The sequence below is a fragment of the Strongylocentrotus purpuratus genome, unplaced genomic scaffold (assembly GCF_000002235.5).
Source record: "Strongylocentrotus purpuratus isolate Spur 01 unplaced genomic scaffold, Spur_5.0 spur5_scaffold_21, whole genome shotgun sequence".
Taxonomy (NCBI): domain Eukaryota; kingdom Metazoa; phylum Echinodermata; class Echinoidea; order Camarodonta; family Strongylocentrotidae; genus Strongylocentrotus; species Strongylocentrotus purpuratus.
Genome location: NW_022145607.1, coordinates 34,208,329 through 34,229,840, shown reverse-complemented (window position 1 = coordinate 34,229,840; position 21,512 = coordinate 34,208,329). Strand labels below are relative to the sequence as shown.

The window sequence follows — 21,512 nt, the reverse complement described above, 5'->3', positions numbered from 1 at the left end:
CCTTTTTTTCGTAATTATGTATCATTGCACAACACCAATGGATTCAAGATTCGTAGTCATTTGAACATAAACGACAGAGTGAGTCAAAAAAAGTTTACACCTAGAAAATTGCTAATTATTTCAAAAATCATCTATGAGCAGTAAATTATTATACATCTTATTGAAAGAGTATTTTATCCCAACTCATTTGGTATCATTTTTGTGTGGTGCGTTTTCACGCTTGGATGAATATGAGGCATTGTTTGCGAGAGTGCAAAAATCGATATCAAATATCAACGAACATTTGTACGCGTGTGTAAGTGTGTGGGTGTGACTTTGCTTCTGCAAAAAGCATATGCAATGCATTTCATTTGATACATTCAATTTATTCGTTCACTCCGCTATCCCGACATAATACATGCTGTAGGCATCACTTTGGCGCAACTCGATTTTTGCACTCTTGCAAACAATGCCTCCTGTTCATCCAAGCGTGAACACATACCACACGAAAATGATACCAAATGATTTGGGATAAAACACTCTTTCATGAGATGTATAATAATTTACTGTTCATAGATGATTTTTTTTTAATAATCAGCAATTTTTAAGGTGTAAACTTTTTTTTGACTCAGTATAAATAAAATAATATATAAATATAACTAGATGGAATTTTGACTGCGCACAGTCGAAAATGATGCCTCCGCCATAGAGTAATTTAAACAAGTTTGGAGTTTAAATCTCCAGTGGTTCTTGAGATATCATGATAACAATCTCAATGTATGGAATTTCATAAGTTGACCTCTGTGACCCTTGACCTTTGACCTACGTGCTCCAAAATCTAATCAGATTGTCTTCCTATGGTGATACACACTATCATTAAGTTTGAAGTTTAAATCTCCAGTGGTTCTTGAGATATGATAACAATCTCAATGTATGGAATTTCATAAGTTGACCTATGTGACCCTTGACCTTTGACCTACGTGCTCCAAAATCTAATCAGATCGTCTTCCTATGGTGATACATACTATCCTTAAGTTTGAAGTTTTTACATCTCCAGTGGTTCTTGAGATATCGCGCTAACAAACTCAATACAAGGAATTTCATAAGTTGACCTCTGTGACCTGTGACCTTTGACCTATGTACTCCAAAATCTAATCAGATCGTCTTCCTATGGTGATAAATACTATTCCCGAGTCTTAAGTTTAAATCTTAAATGGTTCTTGAGATATTGTGATAACGGTCAAACGGGACGGACGTACGGACGGACGTACGGACGGACAACCCGAAAACATGATGCCTCCGGCACCACCTTCGGTGGCGGAGGCATAATAATACAAACAAAATTTGTTAGGAGGAAACGATTGAAATACAGTTGAGTGGTCTGCAAACTATCTGACACTTGACGAATTCTGTTTAGGTTTTTGGTGTCGAGAGAAAAGACAGAAAAGGACCTATTCCCTGTGGAATTCTAATTACGCTTATTTGTCCTTTATCCCTCATTCAAAAGACCCCGCTAGTTTAGTAGGAAGCTGAGAAACCATTACACTTTTTGCCAACAACGTATTGACTCGCAGACAAAGGGTGACTCTTCGAACTAAAGAGACGACAGACCTGTATAGGAACCGTTTCCATGGCAACGTCAGGTCTCTCCGTTATGGTTCTATGGAACGCCTGTAGTAGACAAGTCCCAGTATCAGTATCCGAACAGAAGCTTGATATGCCAGAAGTGCTCGTAGAAAGATCTTCCATTTGCTGATCAGCTGAGTTGCTTAAACTGATTATGTCGATTATGACTCCTGAGTTCTCTACGTCGTCATATGTGTCTCTGATATATATAGGTCCACCCTCTTGGCCATCGCTGAGGAGTAAGATGTATCCTCCTTGTGCGTATGATCCAAGTACCTGAAAAGACAAATTGAGATCATGTTGGAATAATCCTCCATTTTTGTTTCCAGCTGAGTGATGGTATTAGTGATGACTCCTGATTTTCAATGTCGTCGTTCGTGTCTCTGATGGACCTCTATTCTCTTAGAAATACAAGTTAAACATTTCGTCACATATTATTCAAAGTACATTCTTAAAGTGACTCGGTATTGTTGAAGGTTGATGAAAAAACTGTGTAATTTTTGTATGAAATTGTACTTATTATATTCCTTCTACTGAACTTACCCTCTAACAGGCAAAAAGTCCTGAGAACATTTTCAAACCACAAAGATGTTTATGGTTTCCTTTGAAGGCGTCACTGTGCAACACACTTTAACAGTGATTAACAGTAAATTCTCCCAACCATTTTTGAATTTTCCCAACCGTTTTTCCTTGAAAATAAGATATAAAACAGGCTTTTTAAAACACTTAAATGTGTTTGGAATGGTATATAGAGCAAATTCATTGCTTTGTGACGTATTACATTCGACTACAATGTAATTAAATTGTAATAATATAGTTGGGAGAATTAATAAATCCTTTTCCCAATGTTTACATTAATAATGGTCCGTTTTCACTCAAACTTTCAGATTATATTCAATTGTACATCTAGCATTGAAGTCACTACTTTGGCACCATTTTCTCTCATCTGAACAATGTGACCAATTCCCTTTAAGACTGTGCAGGGCAATTAAAGACCCCTTTTTCAAAGAGGAGAACTGTTGGATAAATTATTATATCTTTTGACTAGGTAAATTATATAATACGTGGTTATCATGAGGGGGTTACTGGTCAAGGTAAACTTTTTGCACACGAGCCGTCATTTGTGTTCCGTTATTACTTGCGCTAATAAAGCGCGTGAAGGAAATTTACAAACTGTTTATTTTCCATTCACTTTTTGTTTGATGTTACTCTGACATAGCGCATAAAATACCGCGTCAGTCGCTGTGGCAGTCCTGCGTCAGGCAAATAGGGACTTTTAGATTTACACGACGAGAACGTGGACTGTCGCGTGTGACATTGTGTAAAGGCACTGGGCCGTGCTTGGCAGTGCCTTAAAAGGACGTCACATTATCTTAAAAGGATGTCACACGTGGCGGTCCACGTTCTCGTCGTGTAAATCTAAAAGTCCCTAATGACGCCTTGTGTGGCACTGGTTTGAATTAGGTTAGACCTAGCCGATGGTACCTGAATGCCTGACAATATCCCGCATCCGATACACGTGCTACCACCCGCTGATGGTGGTAAAGCATCGACGAGTCTTTCACGTGAAGCAGTATCGGTAATATCCGTAAGATTTGCTCTGATTTCTGAATACGATTGGAAGACTACGATTCCGAGCTTGCTGTCTGAGGGAATTACACTCATGATGTAATCAGCAGATGACGCGACCATTCGGTCAAATCGGTTCCCCTAAAAAAAAAAGCATATGATGTCATATGGTAAAACATGGATTTTTTTTTGTTTATGACTCATTGTATGAGCGTAAGGATGCCTTTTTGATTTTAATCGTCCATTTTCATTGGCCAATTGAAGATGTAAATTAAAAACTTAAAGAACCTATACAACACGTGTATTTGTGTTCAAGTTCAACAGGGCGTTCATATGTTACGATATAAAGGTGTACATAGTCAAATATTCGAATCAAGGGGGAATTGGGGAATTAACCTCAAACTACATGCTAATTTCAGTTTGTAGGCCATTTATAACTTTATCTGAAAAATAAAACATCATACATTTGACGACAGGGAGGACGTAACTCTTCTTTAAAATTATTCGTCTCTTTGCGGCTCTAATAATTTCGCCTGTCAGAAGTAAATGACCCCCTCCATTAAAGAAACATTTACATAAACAAATCAATTAATGAAAAGGAGAATATGATATACTACTGGTAGCTTAAGGTCCCTAACAAGGGCTTTTGTAAACCTGGCTTTAGCCGATCTACCTGCTACCCGTGAAACATGGAAACATTCAATAAAATTATTTCTACCTGCTACCCACATACTCAATATGGGCGGAGAGTGGCAAATATAGATTAATGCATTCCTAAAGAACATTAGTTCCGCGGCTGGGACTCGAAGCGCTAACTATGTGATCCACAAACCGGTGATGTATTCATTAGACTACAACATTGGAGAAAGAGATAGAGAGGGGATGAGAAAAAGAGAAAGGGAGGGAGGAATATGGAGAGAGAACACAGACTTACACCCATACTACCACTGATGTCGAGGACGAGTACTACACTTCTGACTGACGAGAGCTGGAGGACCTCAAATACAGGAGTGGTGTAAGAGACCGGTGGGGCATCCACAGGGAAGTCTGTATGATCCCTCATTACCGACCATGCACTGCGTTCACCGCATTTGATGTTCATGAGATTGTCAGCTAGGGGGTTGTGGAGGCTAGCCGGGTCTGATTCATCGTCATCACAGAACTGCTCTATCTGAAATGCGGGTAACGATAGGCATTTAGAGTTGGAAAGTTGAAAGGGATGATGCCCATGTCATTGAATTTGAAACACATTTCTGGCCAAGAAATGTGAAAGAATCCATTTGGATTAAATGGAGATAGATAAAGAAGATATTCTGACTCATTGTCATCATTCTCTGCTCAAAGCAACAAGGAAATGTGCAAAAGAATTAAACAGGTTTGTGAAAGCCCACAGGAGTGGATAAAAATTTGCTTACTAAATTTAGTAAGGTTGGAAGAAGCTTAAACTACGAATTTCGTTTTATTAACCCTTAAATATAAAGACCGGTAGTGGTAACAAAAAAAAAGGGTTTTGGGTAGAAAATATCTATTCAATATTGTTTTAATATTGCCTTCAGAGGTTTAGATGGCAATACGTCAACCTTAATTCTCAAAAGAGCAAAATATATGCCAAAATTTTCAATGTTGAAGTGCATTCGCGATATCTATCCAGGCCGGATCGATATGATAATTTACCAAATATATCAATTAGTAGGCGGTTTCCCGGCAAAATTTGTATCATCACGTTTTAGCCAAAACATATTCTTTCACATCACTTGTAATATTTTTTGAGAGGGAGGCTATTTCAGAACTGGTCTATACCTTTAAAACCAGCGAAGATATTTTGTATTAGTTTGAAATGTTTTGTTTGACGTCTTTTGTTTAAAATACGATCTATTTCATATTTACTCGTTAAAACTCCATTCGAATATCATGTTATGGGGACGTCAAATAATAGTATACCTGTACGTTATCAGCATCATATTAAGTATACATGTATCACCAAGATAATTTGTGAGAAGCTGGGATAAAACATTTATTAAAAAATTGTACCAATGATGGGTAATGCTGATTAACTATGTTGAGTGTATAATTGTCTTCCAATTTCTTATTCTACTAATATAACTAAGTGCTGCGCTCTTTCCCAATGTTGATCGGACTTGCTGAAGAACAGCCATTGGCTGAAGCAAGTGATCCGTGTTGAAATAAAATAAAATGAATGAAATAAAAAATAAGGAATGATCCTTCCTACCATAATAGTAGAACAGTATGCTTACTGATATCATTAATCATAACTCTAGATCTGACGACACATTTACACATATCACCAATAGACTTCAGTCTATATTTATAAGTACACTGTTGGTCATAATGGTGGAATATTTCTTTTTTACCCCGATTTATGGAAAGATTTTTACAATAATTTATTCCTACTAGATCTAGATAATAGTATATATTCTCAGATTTTATTGCATAATAGTTTTATGAGTGTTTGTTTTGCGTGACTGCTAAAGCATGTGTATGCTAATATGCTAATCTACTAGGGGACCTACGTCCTAAAGTCATAACTGACAGTAATGAGGAATAATGCCGCATAAAAGGGCACTAATAAAGCATATCGACACGGTTTTGATCCTGGGGGCTCACAGTAACGAAGCCATTGCTTAGCCACTAAATCATGACTGTACGCAGCGGGGGCTAGGTACGTCGCAACCCCTACAAATACAAAAAAAGAAAGAAAATGCAATAGATTTTCAAAAATTTATTGCATTTTCCACCGGTCCCCAACATAAACAATTCCTCTGTAGGGCAATGCATTATGGGTCAAGGCATGCCCGCATAGATGATTTTTTATCTTAGGGGTCGGGGCAATATGCAATGAATTATTTATAATTTATTGCATTTTCTTAGTTTTTTTGTATTTGTGGGGGCGGCGACGTACCCTAGCCCCCGCTGCGTACAGTCATGATTCAGTGGCTAAGCAATGGCCTCGTTACTGTGAGCCCCCAGGAGCAAAAACGTGTCGATATGCTTTATTAGTGCCCTTTTATGAGGCTTTATTCCTCATTACTGTCAGTTATGACTTTAGGACGTAGGTTTCCTAGTAGATTAGCATAGTAGCATACACATGCTTTATCAGTCACGCAAAAACAAACACTCACAAATTATTATTCAATAAAATCTGAGAATGTATACTATTATCTAGATCTAGTAGGAATAAATTATTGTTAAAATCTTTCCATAAATCGGGGTAAAACAAAAACTATTCCACCATTATGACCAACAGTGTATATACCTCATACATAGATTTTTATTAACTTATTGGTCAAAACCTTATCACATGACAAGGAGCATCTCAATCTACCTTTGCATCAGAGGGTTTTGGCGTTCTATCAATTGACCTAAGGTCAAATGATAGAACGCCAAAACCCTGTGATAGTACGCCTAACCCCTCCGCGATTTTTGCCAGCACACAAAGCGTACAGGAATTCAAATGCCCTCCAGCGCCCAACTCCCGCGGTTTCACGGCGCTCAAGCCATTCAGTTTACGCTGAGCGTTAACTGCACTACCTTAGAGTACCTTACAGTACCTTTATAGATTAGATTCCGTATGTTGAATTTCTTTCAGCGTTGGATATTTGAAACTGTTTTGAACTTCAAAAGACTGTTAATATATGACTGTGAGGAGCAAATAGACTCTTGATATTGGATTTCTTTTCTAGACCTATCATGAATCAATGAAAAGTATGAGGTATATAAAACAAAATAATATGGACTGCTCTGTAATCGAATGGTGGTGGAAATTATCATTCCCTCTGTGGAGTTCATACCGGCCCTTCTGTCACGCCCGAGGCGAAGCCAAGGGGTGATAGAAGGGCCGTTATGACACATACATTCATGCATATGTGTTAAAAAATATTTTAAACGTTTTTGATAATGTATATGGACTGGTGCTTTGTTTAAGACCGTATCAGGACAATCACCCCCCTTGGCAATCACCTCCCCCCGAAAATTAGCCCCCGAAAAATCACCCCCAAGGGCAATTACATCCCGGAAAATTACCCCCCCCCCGGAGAATTATCCCCCTAGGACAACTACCCCCCGGGGACAATTACCCCCGAGGACAACTAACCAAAAAACAATTACCCTCGAGGACAACCCCCTCCAAGGACAACTACCTCCGAGGACAATCAGACCGAGGATTCTCTCCAATTTGCTAGTAACAGAAAATTTCATAAACTTTTATTTTCTTAGTTATTTACGAAGTTCATTTCAGTCTTTTCAAATTATTCGATTCGATGTGGGGGTGGAGGTTGCCCAATTGCCAATTGCCACGTGCTTTTGCCACCAAGTAAAGAACAGAAATTACATTTCTTAGAAATTTAACAATACATTGCGCGCAGATGAGTACGCGTTACAGCCTCTCTCACCAACAATGGCACAACACAGAAATTACACTGTCGCTCATAACGTTGGAATATTTTTTATTAACCCCAATTTATGGAACCATTGGACAATGATTCTTAAAAGATCCAGATAATAGTATAAATTCTCAGATTTTATTGAATAATAATTTGCCAGAGTTTGTTTTGCGTGAGTGCTAAAGCATGTGTATGCTACTATGCTTATAAACTAGGGGACCTACGCCCTTAAGTCATAAATGACAGTATTTAGGATTAATGCCCCACAAAAGGGCACTAATATAGCACATCGACACGGTTTTGATCCTGGAGGCCTTACAGTTACGAAGCCATTGCTTTGCCACTAAACCGTGACTGTACGCAGCGGGGGCTAGGGAAGGTGGCAGTTCCCACAAATAAACAAAATAAAAAAATGCAATAAATTATCAATAATTCAGTGAATTCCCCCCCGGTCCCCAACATAATTTTTTCCCTTTTTGCCCATGCCTTGAGCCATAATGCATGGCCATACAGAGTTTTTTTTTTATAATTGGGAAATGGTAGCGTAGGATCTACACTAACAGAAAAACTTAATTTAAGATTGTGTCTTAGAGGCTGGGGCCTTTTCAATTATTGACCTATGAACTAATTGCTAATACCTTTGAGAATTGCTATTTACGTTACATGCACACTGTACAATGTTTCCACTCAAAATGAACATCCTGTCAAAGAGACATCAACTCATTTGGGATAGCATGTAATGACTTTTAGTATCCATCACATTATCTGATCATTTTATTTCTTAGTATGGCATGACAGCATCATATGTTTAGAAAAAAAAGTGTTTCAATAGACAGCTGCATGTTTTAAAAAAAAAACGCTAACAGATGATTCGTTTATTCACCCCATATTCTGAGTCGTATCAGGACAATACCCCCTGGAAAATCACCCACGGATAATTACCCCCGAAGAACTACCCCAAGGACAGTTACCCCCCGGGAAAATTACCACCCGTGGACAATTACCCCCCTCCGACATTAACCACCTGTTCATTAAAGGGGAAGTCCACCTTTAATTTCACAACTTTAAACAATGTAAAATGTATTCTATTATTGAATGTTGAATTGTATTTCTGATTTCTTGTCATAATTACTGTTCTGTTGGAAATGAAAAATAAAACTGAAACTGAAACCCTGATAAAAAGTTGGTTATAATAAAAGAACACAACAATTTCGAGGGGGGGGGGGGGGGTAATTATCCTTGGAGGGGGTAATTGTACATGGGGGAGGGGGGGGGTGGTTCTCGGGGTTGGTTGTCCTCGGGGGTAGTTTTCCGGGGGTAATTTCCCGGAGGTAATTGGCCGGGGGTGATTACCCAGGAGGTAATTGTCCTAAGAACTTGGACTAAACGACAGAATTTACCGATTGTATGTGAGCATCTCTGGTTGCGAACAGCAGTGAACCTGTAGCCGTCTGTCCTTCAGTATCAGGAACGAAGCGGCATTTGCGATTATCACCACTCTGGTTTTCATTAAACTGGCAAGTAGTTCCATCAGGCAACAAAAGATTCCCTTTGATCTGGAGAGAGCAGCGGGTTCCCTCTGTCCCACCGGGTGTGCTGTAAAACGGTTTACCGCCTTCTTTTCCGTCATAGTGTTCTTTAAACAATCCCCAGCGGTAATACCCCCAGTTTCGGACTAAGACGCTATCTATCGACACAGATTTTATGAAATAATATTTGACATTCATGTCTACTGCAAAAATTCATGAGAAGGTTCATGGCAGTAGCGTTGCCAGCTTTTTAGTATGGGTGTGTGTGGGCCTTGTGCGGGGATGGGTGCGAGGCTTCGTGAGCGAACAACCAGAATCTACCTACTTATTGTTTGTTTTTTGTTTATTTGTTTACTTTAGCACGGTAGCATACTTCAGCCAATGGCTGTTCTTCAGCAAAGTCGTCGTGTATATTAAAAGCAATCACAATTTTACAAAGAAATAAATTATAGATCAACATGATTTACATACAAAGTTAAATAAAACATACACATATATATAAACAAATAGGTTAGAAGGCGAGAAATCCAAACAAGCCCTAATTTAGAAAAATAATACGAAGAGAAAAAAATATATATAAAGAATCTTTTTTTTAATAGAAGAAAAATAAATCAGTTGTTTTTGTTTGCTATCAAAAGTCAAACATGATATTAAAAATATTACAAACTGCTTTTGAAAGTATAGTAAGTTGGTTTATATTTAGTTTCTACCGGCAATTCATTCCATAGTTTTGCACCAAAATAACCTTTTGAAGCAGGTTTTATTTCATGATAAAGTAAATATACGAGTAGCATTTCTTAAGCTATAGGAAGTGTATTTAAAATTAAATTTACTTAAAATATAATCCGGGTTGATTGGTCTGCAATTTTATACATTATACATGAAACATGGTTGTTACGTCTCTCAACAAGGGTATCCAAACACAAATTTTCATTCAAAAGTCTAATTATCTTTTTTCCACTCTTATTACTGTTTTAAGTAATCTATTTTGTAAAATTCGTAACTTTTGAATATTTTGTTTCTTCATATTATTCCAAACAACATCACAATAATCTTATTTACTTTGAGCAATTGACTTATAAAAAAGTAATGCCGTTTTTTTGCGAGATGCAATGTCTTATTCTTTTTATAACTTATAACATTTATGTTGCACGCAGCGTATGTAATTTATACTTACATCTACATGATAACATGATGATGTTGATAATGGTAAAATTCGGGATAACGATGGTTAGTAATGAGTTTAAATTGTAGCAAAAAAGTAAATTGAGCAAGTGTAGTTGTAGGCGTACTGTTTGCAAACGTTAATAATTTAATCTAATTTTGTCTGGTCATTCTTTGTCAATTTGTTTTTATGAAACGTCATTTTTGCTGTCACTACATAAAACATTAATTGTTGGCTCTTATTTGTCTTTCATGCTCTCTGTCAAATGTCAATATGTTTCTGCTGATTCTCCGTAGATTTGGTAAATGCTGTCTTCCGCCAGTTGTAGTTTTACAAAACCCATTCCAAAAAAAAAGTAGACTTTCCAAAAAAGTCTAAAAAAATGGACCGTTTCATGCAATTCTAGATGGTCTAAAATATTACTTTTTCACTCAAATAGAACCAAATTTCTTGGGTTACAGAAAATAATGGTCCTTACCTTTGTCGTTATAGAACAATGTTCTTGCAAGTATCCAGCAAAGGTTCGTCGATTGCCACACTTTGATCTGTACAAGGTATTTGTCGATTGCCACACTTTATTCTTACCAACGTTCGTCGATCGCCGCACTTTACTTTGACCAAGGTTCGTCGATTGCCACACTTTGATCTGTACAAGGTTTGTCGATTGCCACACTTTATTCTTACCAACGTTCGTCGATCGCCGCACTTTACTTTGACCAAGGTTCGTCGATTGCCACACCTTGATCTATCCAAGGTTTGTCGATCGCCACACTTAACTCTTTCGAAGGGTTGTCGATCGCCGCACTTTACTTTGACCAAGGTTCGTCGATTGCCACACCTTGATCTGTCCAAGGTTTATCGATCGCCACACTTTATTCTGACCAAGGTTTTTCGATAGCCACACTCTACTCTTACCAAGGTTCGTCGATCGCCACACTTTACTCTTACCAAGGTTCGTCGATTGCCACGTAACCTTGATCTGTCCAAGGTTTGTCGATCGCCACACTTTACTCTGTCCAAGGTTCGTCGATTGCCACACCTTGATCTGTCCAAGGTTTGTCGATCGCCACACTTTATTCTTACCAAGGTTTGTCGATTGCCACACCTTGATCTGTCCAAGGTTTGTCGATCGCCACACTTTATTCTTACCAAGGTTCGTCGATCGCCGCACTTTACTTTGACCAAGGTTCGTCGATTGCCACACCTTGATCTATCCAAGGTTTGTCGATCGCCACACTTTATTCTTACCAAGGTTCATCGATCGCCACACTCTACTCTTGTCAAGCTGTACCAAAATTTGAAAAAGTTGTCTCAAATTTTCTGTAAACAATTTTGTAACTTCCGAAACAACTTTGAATTTAAAGTAGCAGAAAATATATGAACTGCAGGACATATCTATCCTAACATTTTTTTAACATCACATGGCAGCTACCCACCAAAACAAAAAATGTGCAATACATTATTACAATACTATTTTATGGTTAAAACCAATTTTCCGTAAACAGTTGCAATGTCCAAAGCAAATAAACCCAATTAAATGATGATAATCCATATTTAAGGGTATCTAGAGTGAATAAATTGTTTTGAAATAAGTTATTATAAGTCTTAACACAAGTCAAATCACAAATCAGGCCTTTCAAATCAAATAATTTTTTGTAATCACAAGAAGGGTGTTTCCGACGTTACACAATGATGGTTGCACAAATTCTTGGTGATCAGCAGTGTCTGATTCATTGAATGAATATTCATCCACATGATGAGTGAAGAGATCGCCATGTTGTTTTCTAGCGCCAACTTGATGATTTTCAGAAGATACATCATCAAGACTCAATTGTGATATATCCATACCATCAATAGACAAATCGTCCTGACTGAGTGAAGTCGAGGGAGCAAATTTTTGCTTTTTCTTGGGAGTACTTGCAGCAATACATACTGGTGCTTCTGCTAGGTCTACATCATGCAGACTTAGTTGCAATATATCTTGTAGTAACTCTGAGTCTGAGTCAAACTCATAAATACTGCCTGAATGAAAATCCATGTCATCGATAGACAGATCATGAATATGATTAATCCCTGCTGCTGTAGCCATGTTAAAGTCTTAGACTTGTTATATCTGACAATATAATGATTATTTTCAATCATGATATGATTGATTGATATTCACAGAGATTAAGTTTTTATAGTTTTTTAATGCAGTGAATGACTCCTGTCAGTAGGCCTATAATGTAGACTTACTGCTCACTACATGCTCTACGGAACTTCCACTATCCACCTCCCTGCGAGTGAGTGGATGTATGTAAATCCTGTGGCAGGGGCATTATGACATTACGAACCCCACCACTATAGCACAGCAGTCAATGTAATCTGGTGGGGTAGCACTACCCCAGTTTTGTTTCTCTCGTTAAAACTTTGAGAGAGCTACTACTATTACACAGGCATCAATAGGAATCTGATGGGGTCTCACTACCTCACTTTCAATTCTCTCCTTAAACAATTGGACAGAGCCTTGAGGCTCTGAGTGAGAGATTAAGATATTGCATTGCAGCTGGACTCTTCATCATCTTACGTAATACTAGTGTGAACAAACTCTTACTGGGGTCTGCCTGAAAGGAAATGAGAAGTAGGAAATAAGTATTTTACCTGTTTTAAGATATTTTCATGTCCTGAATTCACTAATAATTTAGATGAAGACCAAAATGAAATTTCGAACGAAGCAAAATGACCCATAATTGGCAATATAACAACAATTTTAACTCTGGCAGCGAACCCCTGCATGTGTCTTTCTCCCTTCTCCCTTCCTTTCCCCTTGTATCATGCTTATCTCTCTCTCGCTATCACCTCATCAAGGTCTCGGTGGGGGTGGATTACAGCGCTAGTGTTTACTTAGGGCTTATCACAATCTCAGCTCTAGTACAAGTAGAAATGGTGAAAGTCAAATCGGGGTTTGAATTTTAAACGACGAGTTTTTGTCATGACAGATAAACTTTGTTATGTTTATTGTCAAGGGTTTGGAGTTATACAATAATAAATCCATGTTTTGAGGAGGGAACTTTGTAGGTTTGTTTGTTCATAGACTTAAAACATATCTTGTAAGTCTATGGTTTGATAAATAGAGGTCAAGGAATTTAGGAAATGTTAGTTTTGAGCCCACTCTTATTTCCACCTACCATTTGAAATCAATTCATGAATGAAATTATATGCTCTTCCAAAGAATAGAATTACAGCTTTTCTAAATCTAAATAAAACAAAATTGTTATGTATCAATTTGAAATAAGAACCTGCAGACTGTGAATGTGCATTTCCATTAATTGAGACTTTTTTATACATATAATACATGATTTATGCAGAAGCAAGCAAATCAGAAATATCAAGTATAGTCACAAAATCCTAATTAAAATTTGAGCTCGAGGCCTCAAAATAAAATGAACCTTGAACCTTAAACCTTGAATATGAAGAAGCAAGGATAGACTATATTAAGAGTATTTATTATCTCCAAACTTTGAAGACTCGAATCATACGAACTTCCACATATGTAAAACACAAGATGAAGAGAGAGCCAGCTAGAAAGAGGGCCTTGATCTAATGGTGATCAAAACTGAACTCCTCTCTACAAAGCCAGAACCTCTCATAATTTATACAGAAGGATACAAAATGGATATGAGGGTAGGTTACATTGTGTCAAAGGGACAAAGACAAGTTCCCTCTCACAGTCATTTAGCTAACACATGTAATCTGTTCTGGGAAAGGGGGTTTTGGTTATTGGGAGAAAGACAGGAAGTCTTTTGTTTTGGAGGTTTGGGGGCTCTTATCGAGTGTATACAATTTGGGGTTTATTTGGCTAGAATTAAACAAATGTCTTGGAAGGAGGTCTGGTATTTCGCAGGGTGGGTCTTATCTGTATAGGGGCATATACTGAGTGATATTACATATTATTACCAAGGGGTGTAGACTTGTACTACCATTACATAGCAATATAAAGGAATTGGTGTGCACCTAAACTTGGACTACAATTTAAAAAGGATACATCATTCTGGATAATCACCATTCGTTCATCATTTTTTTCCTGGGCCTTGATAACTGCATAAATAAGGTGAGAATATTTCTTCTAAGGTATTGATATTTGCTCACTCAATGCAATTAAAGTATATAGATTATTATTAATGCATGACATATTTCAGCATGAATATTTGTGTTTAACATCTATAATGTTATATGTGTGTCATAAGTGTTATAAATGATTTAAAGATATATGTGCTCCATTGTTATGATTGTAATTTTGCAAATGACCTTGTATGTAGTGTAACATGATCGAAACCAAAAAGGTACAAAAAGTTTGAAGTTGAAGACTATCAGGCCAAATAGGAATTATTCACGAATCAGTTCCACAAAGAGTATGATGATGCGCCCAGCACCAATTCTGCTTGCATCAGAAAGAAAGGGGAAAAAAATTGTTATTGTCTTGGTTTGTAGAATAATCTCATTTTGCATATCATTCTTGACATGTTTGAACTAGTTTATATAAAATTACTAACCAATAAGTTTTTTCCATTGCAGCTTCACCTGAGGAATGGAAAAACTGTTGTCCAAGGAGACTGGGTGGCTGTGTTTTATTCAGGCAGCAGATTCCCCCCATTGGACAAGTTTCGCACCTGGACAATGTAAATGGTATTGCCTCTGTCCGATTTCTGAAAGGGCGGATCAGGCTTTCCAAGACAGATGTTCAGGACGTGGAGGCCGATCAGTTTATCATTTGCACCCTTCGTGTACAGTACGTGCATGAAAAGGATGAATTTTTTACACACCCTCTTATGAAGGACAAAGTAGAAATTGCTAAACAAATGTATAGTGAATTTCATATGTGACTCCCTTTCCTCAAACCCACATAAAGTGGCCAGATATATGTGCTATGAGCCAAAATGTGTGAATTATAGTAGGCTTTTTGCATTTTGAGGTACGATGATTACTAAGGACACATATTCCTTGGATCAAAAGAAAAAAAATTCATCCAAACTCTGTATCTATGCAAATTAGGTCTAACTTCCATAATTTATGCAAATTTATTCTTTGTAATAGGATATTCCATTACAATGGGTTCTTTATTGACACATTTAAAAGAGAACATATTTTTTGGATCAAAAGATTTGTTTTGTTAAGCTCTGTTTATATGCAAATTAGGCCTAATTTGCATAATTTATTCAAATGTATCAAAGGCATCGTTTAACAATGTTAAATCTGAGATGCACGGCCCTACGTGTACGGTGTCTGTGATATTGTGTAATATTGAAGCCCTAAAAAAAATTGCGCTTCAAAATGATCAAGAAGTGCCTCAAAAAAGTTTTTAAAAATCAGTGACCGGTTTTACCATACCTCTTTTCCCCAACAGACTGTAGTGTTATTTTCAAATCATAAATATCTTAATAATCAGACAGGCGATCGGCTTGTAAAATTCATGGGGTTCCTGACTTACCTAAAGGTTTATAATTATCATTGCAGCATGAGCTAACTTCAGGATTTTGTTTCAGAATCTAAAACAAAGTTTCCGGATCCCTTTAATGGAAATGGAAAATCTATTACAATGGTGTTTTTATCAAGATATTGGAATTTACATGTTCTTTGGATCAAAAGAAGAAAATTCAGCCAGAGACACTCTCTATGTATGCAAATAAGCAAATTAGGCTTTATTTTGTGAGATAATGAAAAACTGAGTGTAAGACTTGAAAATGTCTACAATTTTAATGACAGATATCAAATGCATAATTTTGTATGAAAAATGGTTGAAACCAATGCTTTTTAGAGAGCACCCTCTTTTGTTTGAATGGCTCTTTTTAAAATAATGATGGGCCTTTTATGAAGTCACTATTTTCTTTACCTTTCGAGCTTGGTGGTGTTGAACTTATTTGTTTGTAATGTTATTGTGCATGTTTTGGATACTATAGCTCGGCCTTGCCAAAACTATACCACCCCTTTAATGTAATCAGTGTAAAGGCATATCTTTTCAATGCTACACATTGATGATTTAGGGAGTAGAGAGAAATTAATGAACAGATGGATTTGTGATGTAACCAGTTGATTTTTCAACAAAATTAATATGTCCAACAGATAGGGTGCCCTTTCCAATGAAAACGATACCAAGAATAGTCCTTTTGGTCGTGTAGTTTTGCATTAGTGCTCTTAGAGTGACACCATGTCAGGTTCCCTTTTTTTGTCAATTTTTACCAAGTCAGTGCGCCTTAGCGTCGAACAATGAGCAATACGTATGGCATTGTTAGTGTGCATTCAGCTGTGTGCCAATAATGGGCATAGTTGCTCGATGATATGATGACAGGAACTGCGATTTATCAGGAAGTGACTTGGTAAAAATGGCAAAAATGGGAACCTGACATGGTCTTACTTAAGACGTCCTACAACAAAAACAAAATTACTGTTCTTGGTATCATTTCTCATCTGAACGGACATTCTATCCGGTGGACACAATCATTTTGTTACTTTATTTTGGAAAGTACCCCATTGCATTGTTGTTGTTGTTGTTGTTGTGTTTTTTTTTTTTTGGGGGGGGGGGCTCCCTGTTTATACATAAACCATTGTTATCAGAGCTAGTTTAAAAGTTGTTTCAAAGTAATTTGTAATGAGTGTAACAATGACAATTTTGTTTTCCTTCTATTTTTTTATATATATAGATAATGTTTAAATATCTGCATTACTGAAATGATCTTTGAATTTATCAAATAATTCTATAACTAGAATATTCATGTTTCTATGATAATATTTTGTAATACATAAGTCTTCCATATGTATTAATTTAATTCAAATAGTAATACAGACCTTTCACTCTGTAATAACAAGCATTTTCACTTTCTTAAACCCATGTTACATTAACCCATTTATGAGTGGTCCCCAAAATGTCCTGAACAGGGGAACATGGACTGCAATTGATTACCAGCACTTGCAAGAGTAATAATAAAGTGAATATCATATATATATTTTGAATAAAAACTACTTTGTTGTTTCAAAGATTTGATTATGATTGATATACATTGTTCTGTATGAGATAAGTGTGACATTCAACAAACCTTAGACAGATCAAGGTATGGCAATTGTATACCTCTGAAAGAGTAAAGTGTGGCGATCGACGAACCTTGGTAACAATATGGTGTGGAGATCGACGAACCTTTGAAAGAGTAAAGTGTGGCAATCGACGAACCTTAGTAAGAGTATGGTGTGGCGATCGACAAACATTGGAAAGAGTAAAGTGTGGCGATCGACGAACCTTAGTAAGAGTATGGTGTGGCGATCGACAAACATTGGAAAGAGTAAAGTGTGGCGATCGACGAACCTTAGTAAGAGTAAGGTGTGGCAATCGACAAACCATGGACAGATCAAGGTGTGGCAATCGACAAACCTTGGACAGATGAAGGTGGTGCAATCGACAAACCTTGGAAAGAGTAAAGTGTGGCAAACGACGAACGTTGGTAATAATAAAGTGTGGCGATCGACGAACCTTGGTAATAATAAAATGTGGCGATCGACGAACCTTGGTCAAAGTAAAGTGTGGCGATCAACAAACCTTGGACAGATCAAGGTGTGGCGATCGACTAGCCTTGGACAGATCAAGGTGTGGCGATCGACAAACTTTGGAAAGAGTAAAGTGTGGCAATCGAAGAGCCTTGGAAAGAGTATAGTGTGGCGATTGACGAACCTTGGAAAGAGTAAAGTGTGGCGATCGACGAGCCTTGGAAAGAGTAAAGTGCGGCGATCGACAAACCTTGGAAAGAGTAAAGTGTGGCGATCAACGAACCTTGGTCAAAGTAAAGTGCGGCGATCGACAAACCTTGGAATGAGTAAAGTGTGGCGATCGACGAACCTTGGTCAAAGTAAAGTGTGGCGATCGAAAAACCTTGGACAGATCAAGGTGTGGCAATCGACAAACCTTGGTCAAAGTAAAGTGTGGCGATTGACAAACCTTGGACAGATCAAGGTGTGGCAATCGACGAACCTTGGTCAAAGTAAAGTGCGGCGATCGACGAACGTTGGTAAGAATAAAGTGTGGCAATCGACAAACCTTGTACAGATCAAGGTGTGACAATTGACGAACCTTTGCTGGATACTTGCAAGAAAATTGTTCTATAACGACAAAGGTAAGGACCATTATTTTCTGTTACCCAAGAAATTTGGTTCTATTTGAGTGAAAAAGTAATATTTTAGACCATCAAGAATTATATGAAACGGTCCATTTTTTTAGACTTTTTTGGAAAGTCTACTTTTTTTTGGAATGGGTTACAAGTATATACATGTCATTTTAATCAAAATTCAAAATGGAGTTTCATGAAATACACCTACCTGTGTTGCCAAACATTTTTTCTCGGTACTGCATATCTAGAATATAGGCCGGTGTCAAGTGCATCAGAGTTCCTTCGGTCCCACAACCTACGAAATTTTCGACAAACGGTTCGTCATCTGTACGGCTATGCACGAGAATGTTTGCAGACTGTGAGTTTTCGGTCCTAGCAAACTGGTACTGGCTCTGGATGGACCAGGTGTTCGGGACCAGAATCTTGATGTGCCCCCAGTAGACGTGCTGCTTCGTGGCATTGTAGAGACGCTGAGATGCTGATGTAAACATCGTCTGAGAGACAGAGAGAGAGAGAGAGAAAGGAGTAAGGGAGTGTAAAGAGATGGAGATTTAAGAGGTGTTGTAGTCCAGTGGTTTAAGTCCTTCATTTTATATTCAAAGGTCGATCCCCGACACGGCGTTAATGTTCTTTGGCAAAGCATTAATCTAGATTTGTCACTCAGTACCAAAGAGAGAAAAGCCCCCCTCCTTTGATAAAAAAATCAAGTAAAAACACGTGATTTTTTTAAACCTTTTTTGGGGGGCAACCCCAAAGAAAAGTAAAAATAAGGGGGGGGGGGGGTGCAAATTGTTAAATTTTCGAGGACCAAAAAAATAAATGTGCTCACTACCCCCCCCCCCCCCCGCCCCCCCTCCCTGGATCCGCCACTGCCCCCCACTGAGCGACTTTTCGGCCGGCACGATTTTCAAATTTTCGGGAGCGAAAAAAAAAAGGTGGGCCCCTCCCCTGAGAAATCCTGGATCCGCGCCTGGCTGGCAGAAGAGGTTGGTGTCAACATTACCCCCAGAAACAGTTCTGCTTGATATTAGGTTGGGGAGGGGGAGGTCATTGCCTCACATGGTCTCATTATCATTACGTCTACCTATTATTTGGTCTAATGACTAATTAGGCTAACAGTCATTTAATCACAAATAATGATAATCTTCAAATGATTATTAGACCTTATGGATAGTAGACGAAATGGGTATTAGACAAATTGGAAATTAGACCGTCTGGCAATTACACCTAACGAATGATATACCAAAGAGGTATTATACACATGGGAGAATAGACCAAATGGGAAAAATTGTGCTCCTCCTCTGTGGATGCCAACATTTTTTTTTTTTACTCTGACAACATGCTTTAATTTTGTTTCATTATCAGTATAATTTAAAGGACCATTCTTTTTGTTTCAACTGCATATTAAGTCATTATAGCAAAGATTGGACTCGAGGATTCGCACAAAAGTAAGGAAAACGGTGATTTTAGTGAGTTTTATCAACTGAACTTTATGAAATCGCGATGACACGTGCTATATTGAGTTCATAATAGAGTGCATACAGGATGTCATTGCACTAACTTTAAATTTGCATGTGAAAGATAGACTGCACTGGTGACAATTATGACAATGGGGATGTTTTGGAAGTAAAGAATGGGCTTCCATGTGGTCTACATTTGTTCTCTTCTTTGGGTTGGTAGTAGCTATTTTCATTATAAGTCAGATGGCTGTCTAAACACAAGGGATGCTGTCTTAAACACAAAACGTTCACTCACCCATAGAGGATATCTTAAAACCCGAATCCCTTATTACAGTAACTCTGTGGCTTTTTCAACATTAATATTGGGACTTTTAGATTTGCACGTCGACATAGTGGACTGCTACGCGTGACGTCCTTTTAAGGCATGTGACATCCTTTTAAGGCAAAAGACGTCACACGTAGCAGTCCACTATGTCGACGTGCAAATCTAAAAGTCCCTAATAAGTGTTGTGGTGAGGTGAAATATAATCCAGGACTCCAGGTCCCCTTGAAAGCAAACAATGTGGGACCCAGAAAGTGAATATTCTCACGGTTAACGACAATGTATTATTATTCTTATTTGTTCAACGTCTCTACAATGCTTCTTTAATAAACAACAATTTTCAAATGCTAGCCTGCCTGGGAGAAGTTTCAATTGTTGAAAGGAATGTCTGGACTGCACCCAGTAGATCATGCTGGTTCGAAGATTGTTTTTTCTTCTTTTCAATTACAAGGTCGAGCACGTATAGTACGCGATCTAGTGGGTGCGAACCAATATTTCTGTACAACAATTTAATGTAGCGTCATATGGTAATCGATTGGGACACAAGACAGTCGAATCACTTCTACACTCCTCGAATAAGAACAGCTTTCGCACAAAAGACAATTATTTACACCGGTCCAGTATATTGGAATAACATAGATCCATCTCTTAAACAAAATATTAGTCTGCATTTAAAAAAAAAAGTTAAAGACTAAACTTTTAGACACATATAGATGTACATGATAGAATCTCGGTTTGTTTGACTCTCGACTCAATCTCTTTCTCAATCTCCCTTCTCTAGAGCTTTTGTTTTTGTCTTCTACTATTTTCCTCCATTCATTTTTTTCCTCTTTTCTTTTCTTTTTTTTCCTCATTTTTTTCTTCTTTTTTTTCCTTCTTCCTAGCTACATATTGTCTATTTATTGATCTATAAGCATACTTTGTTCATGTTTTATTGTAAAATTTACATCTGAGGAACTAACACTTCAACAAGCTCTGCTTCAAGTTGGTTCCTCTTTTCTCGTGCTATTTCCACTATATTTATCGTTTCATTACATATTTGTTGTGATATAATTGTTTTTGTATTATGTTTTGCATGAGAAATAAAAATCAATCATTTCATTTCAATTTTTTGAAATGTCAGTAAAAAAAATAAAAAATTAATTAGTACAAGATTTAATCCTTTTAGCTCAAAGCTACCAACAATCGTAGGCAATTATTGCTACGCTCACTCTTTCATGAATCATAATCATGTTGTTCTACAGTTGATTCCACTGATAGGATGATTCAGCAGAGATGGATATAAGTGAATATGTTCAGAGGTTAACGAAGATGTATTATTATTCTTATTTGT

General features: G+C 37.5%; 1 protein-coding gene and 1 long non-coding RNA gene across 2 annotated transcripts in view; one reads left to right on the top strand and one right to left on the bottom strand.

Moving 5' to 3' along the window:
* The window catches only part of LOC584283 (calcium-activated chloride channel regulator 1-like), a 28,702-nt gene extending 9,814 nt beyond the window's left edge, over positions 1-18,888 (bottom strand). The window contains exons 1-5 of the mRNA XM_030994350.1: positions 18,606-18,888; positions 8,975-9,261; positions 4,109-4,345; positions 3,091-3,315; positions 1,774-1,881 (exon numbers count right to left, since the gene is read on the bottom strand). Of these exons, the coding sequence (XP_030850210.1) occupies positions 1,774-1,881; positions 3,091-3,315; positions 4,109-4,345; positions 8,975-9,261; positions 18,606-18,888 (1,140 nt within the window). The remainder of the gene's footprint in view (positions 1-1,773; positions 1,882-3,090; positions 3,316-4,108; positions 4,346-8,974; positions 9,262-18,605) is intronic.
* Positions 13,782-15,259, top strand: LOC115928038. The gene is made up of 2 exons (XR_004065836.1): positions 13,782-14,358; positions 14,823-15,259. It is a non-coding gene; the product is annotated as an uncharacterized LOC115928038 (long non-coding RNA).
* Positions 18,889-21,512: the final 2,624 nt, after the last annotated feature.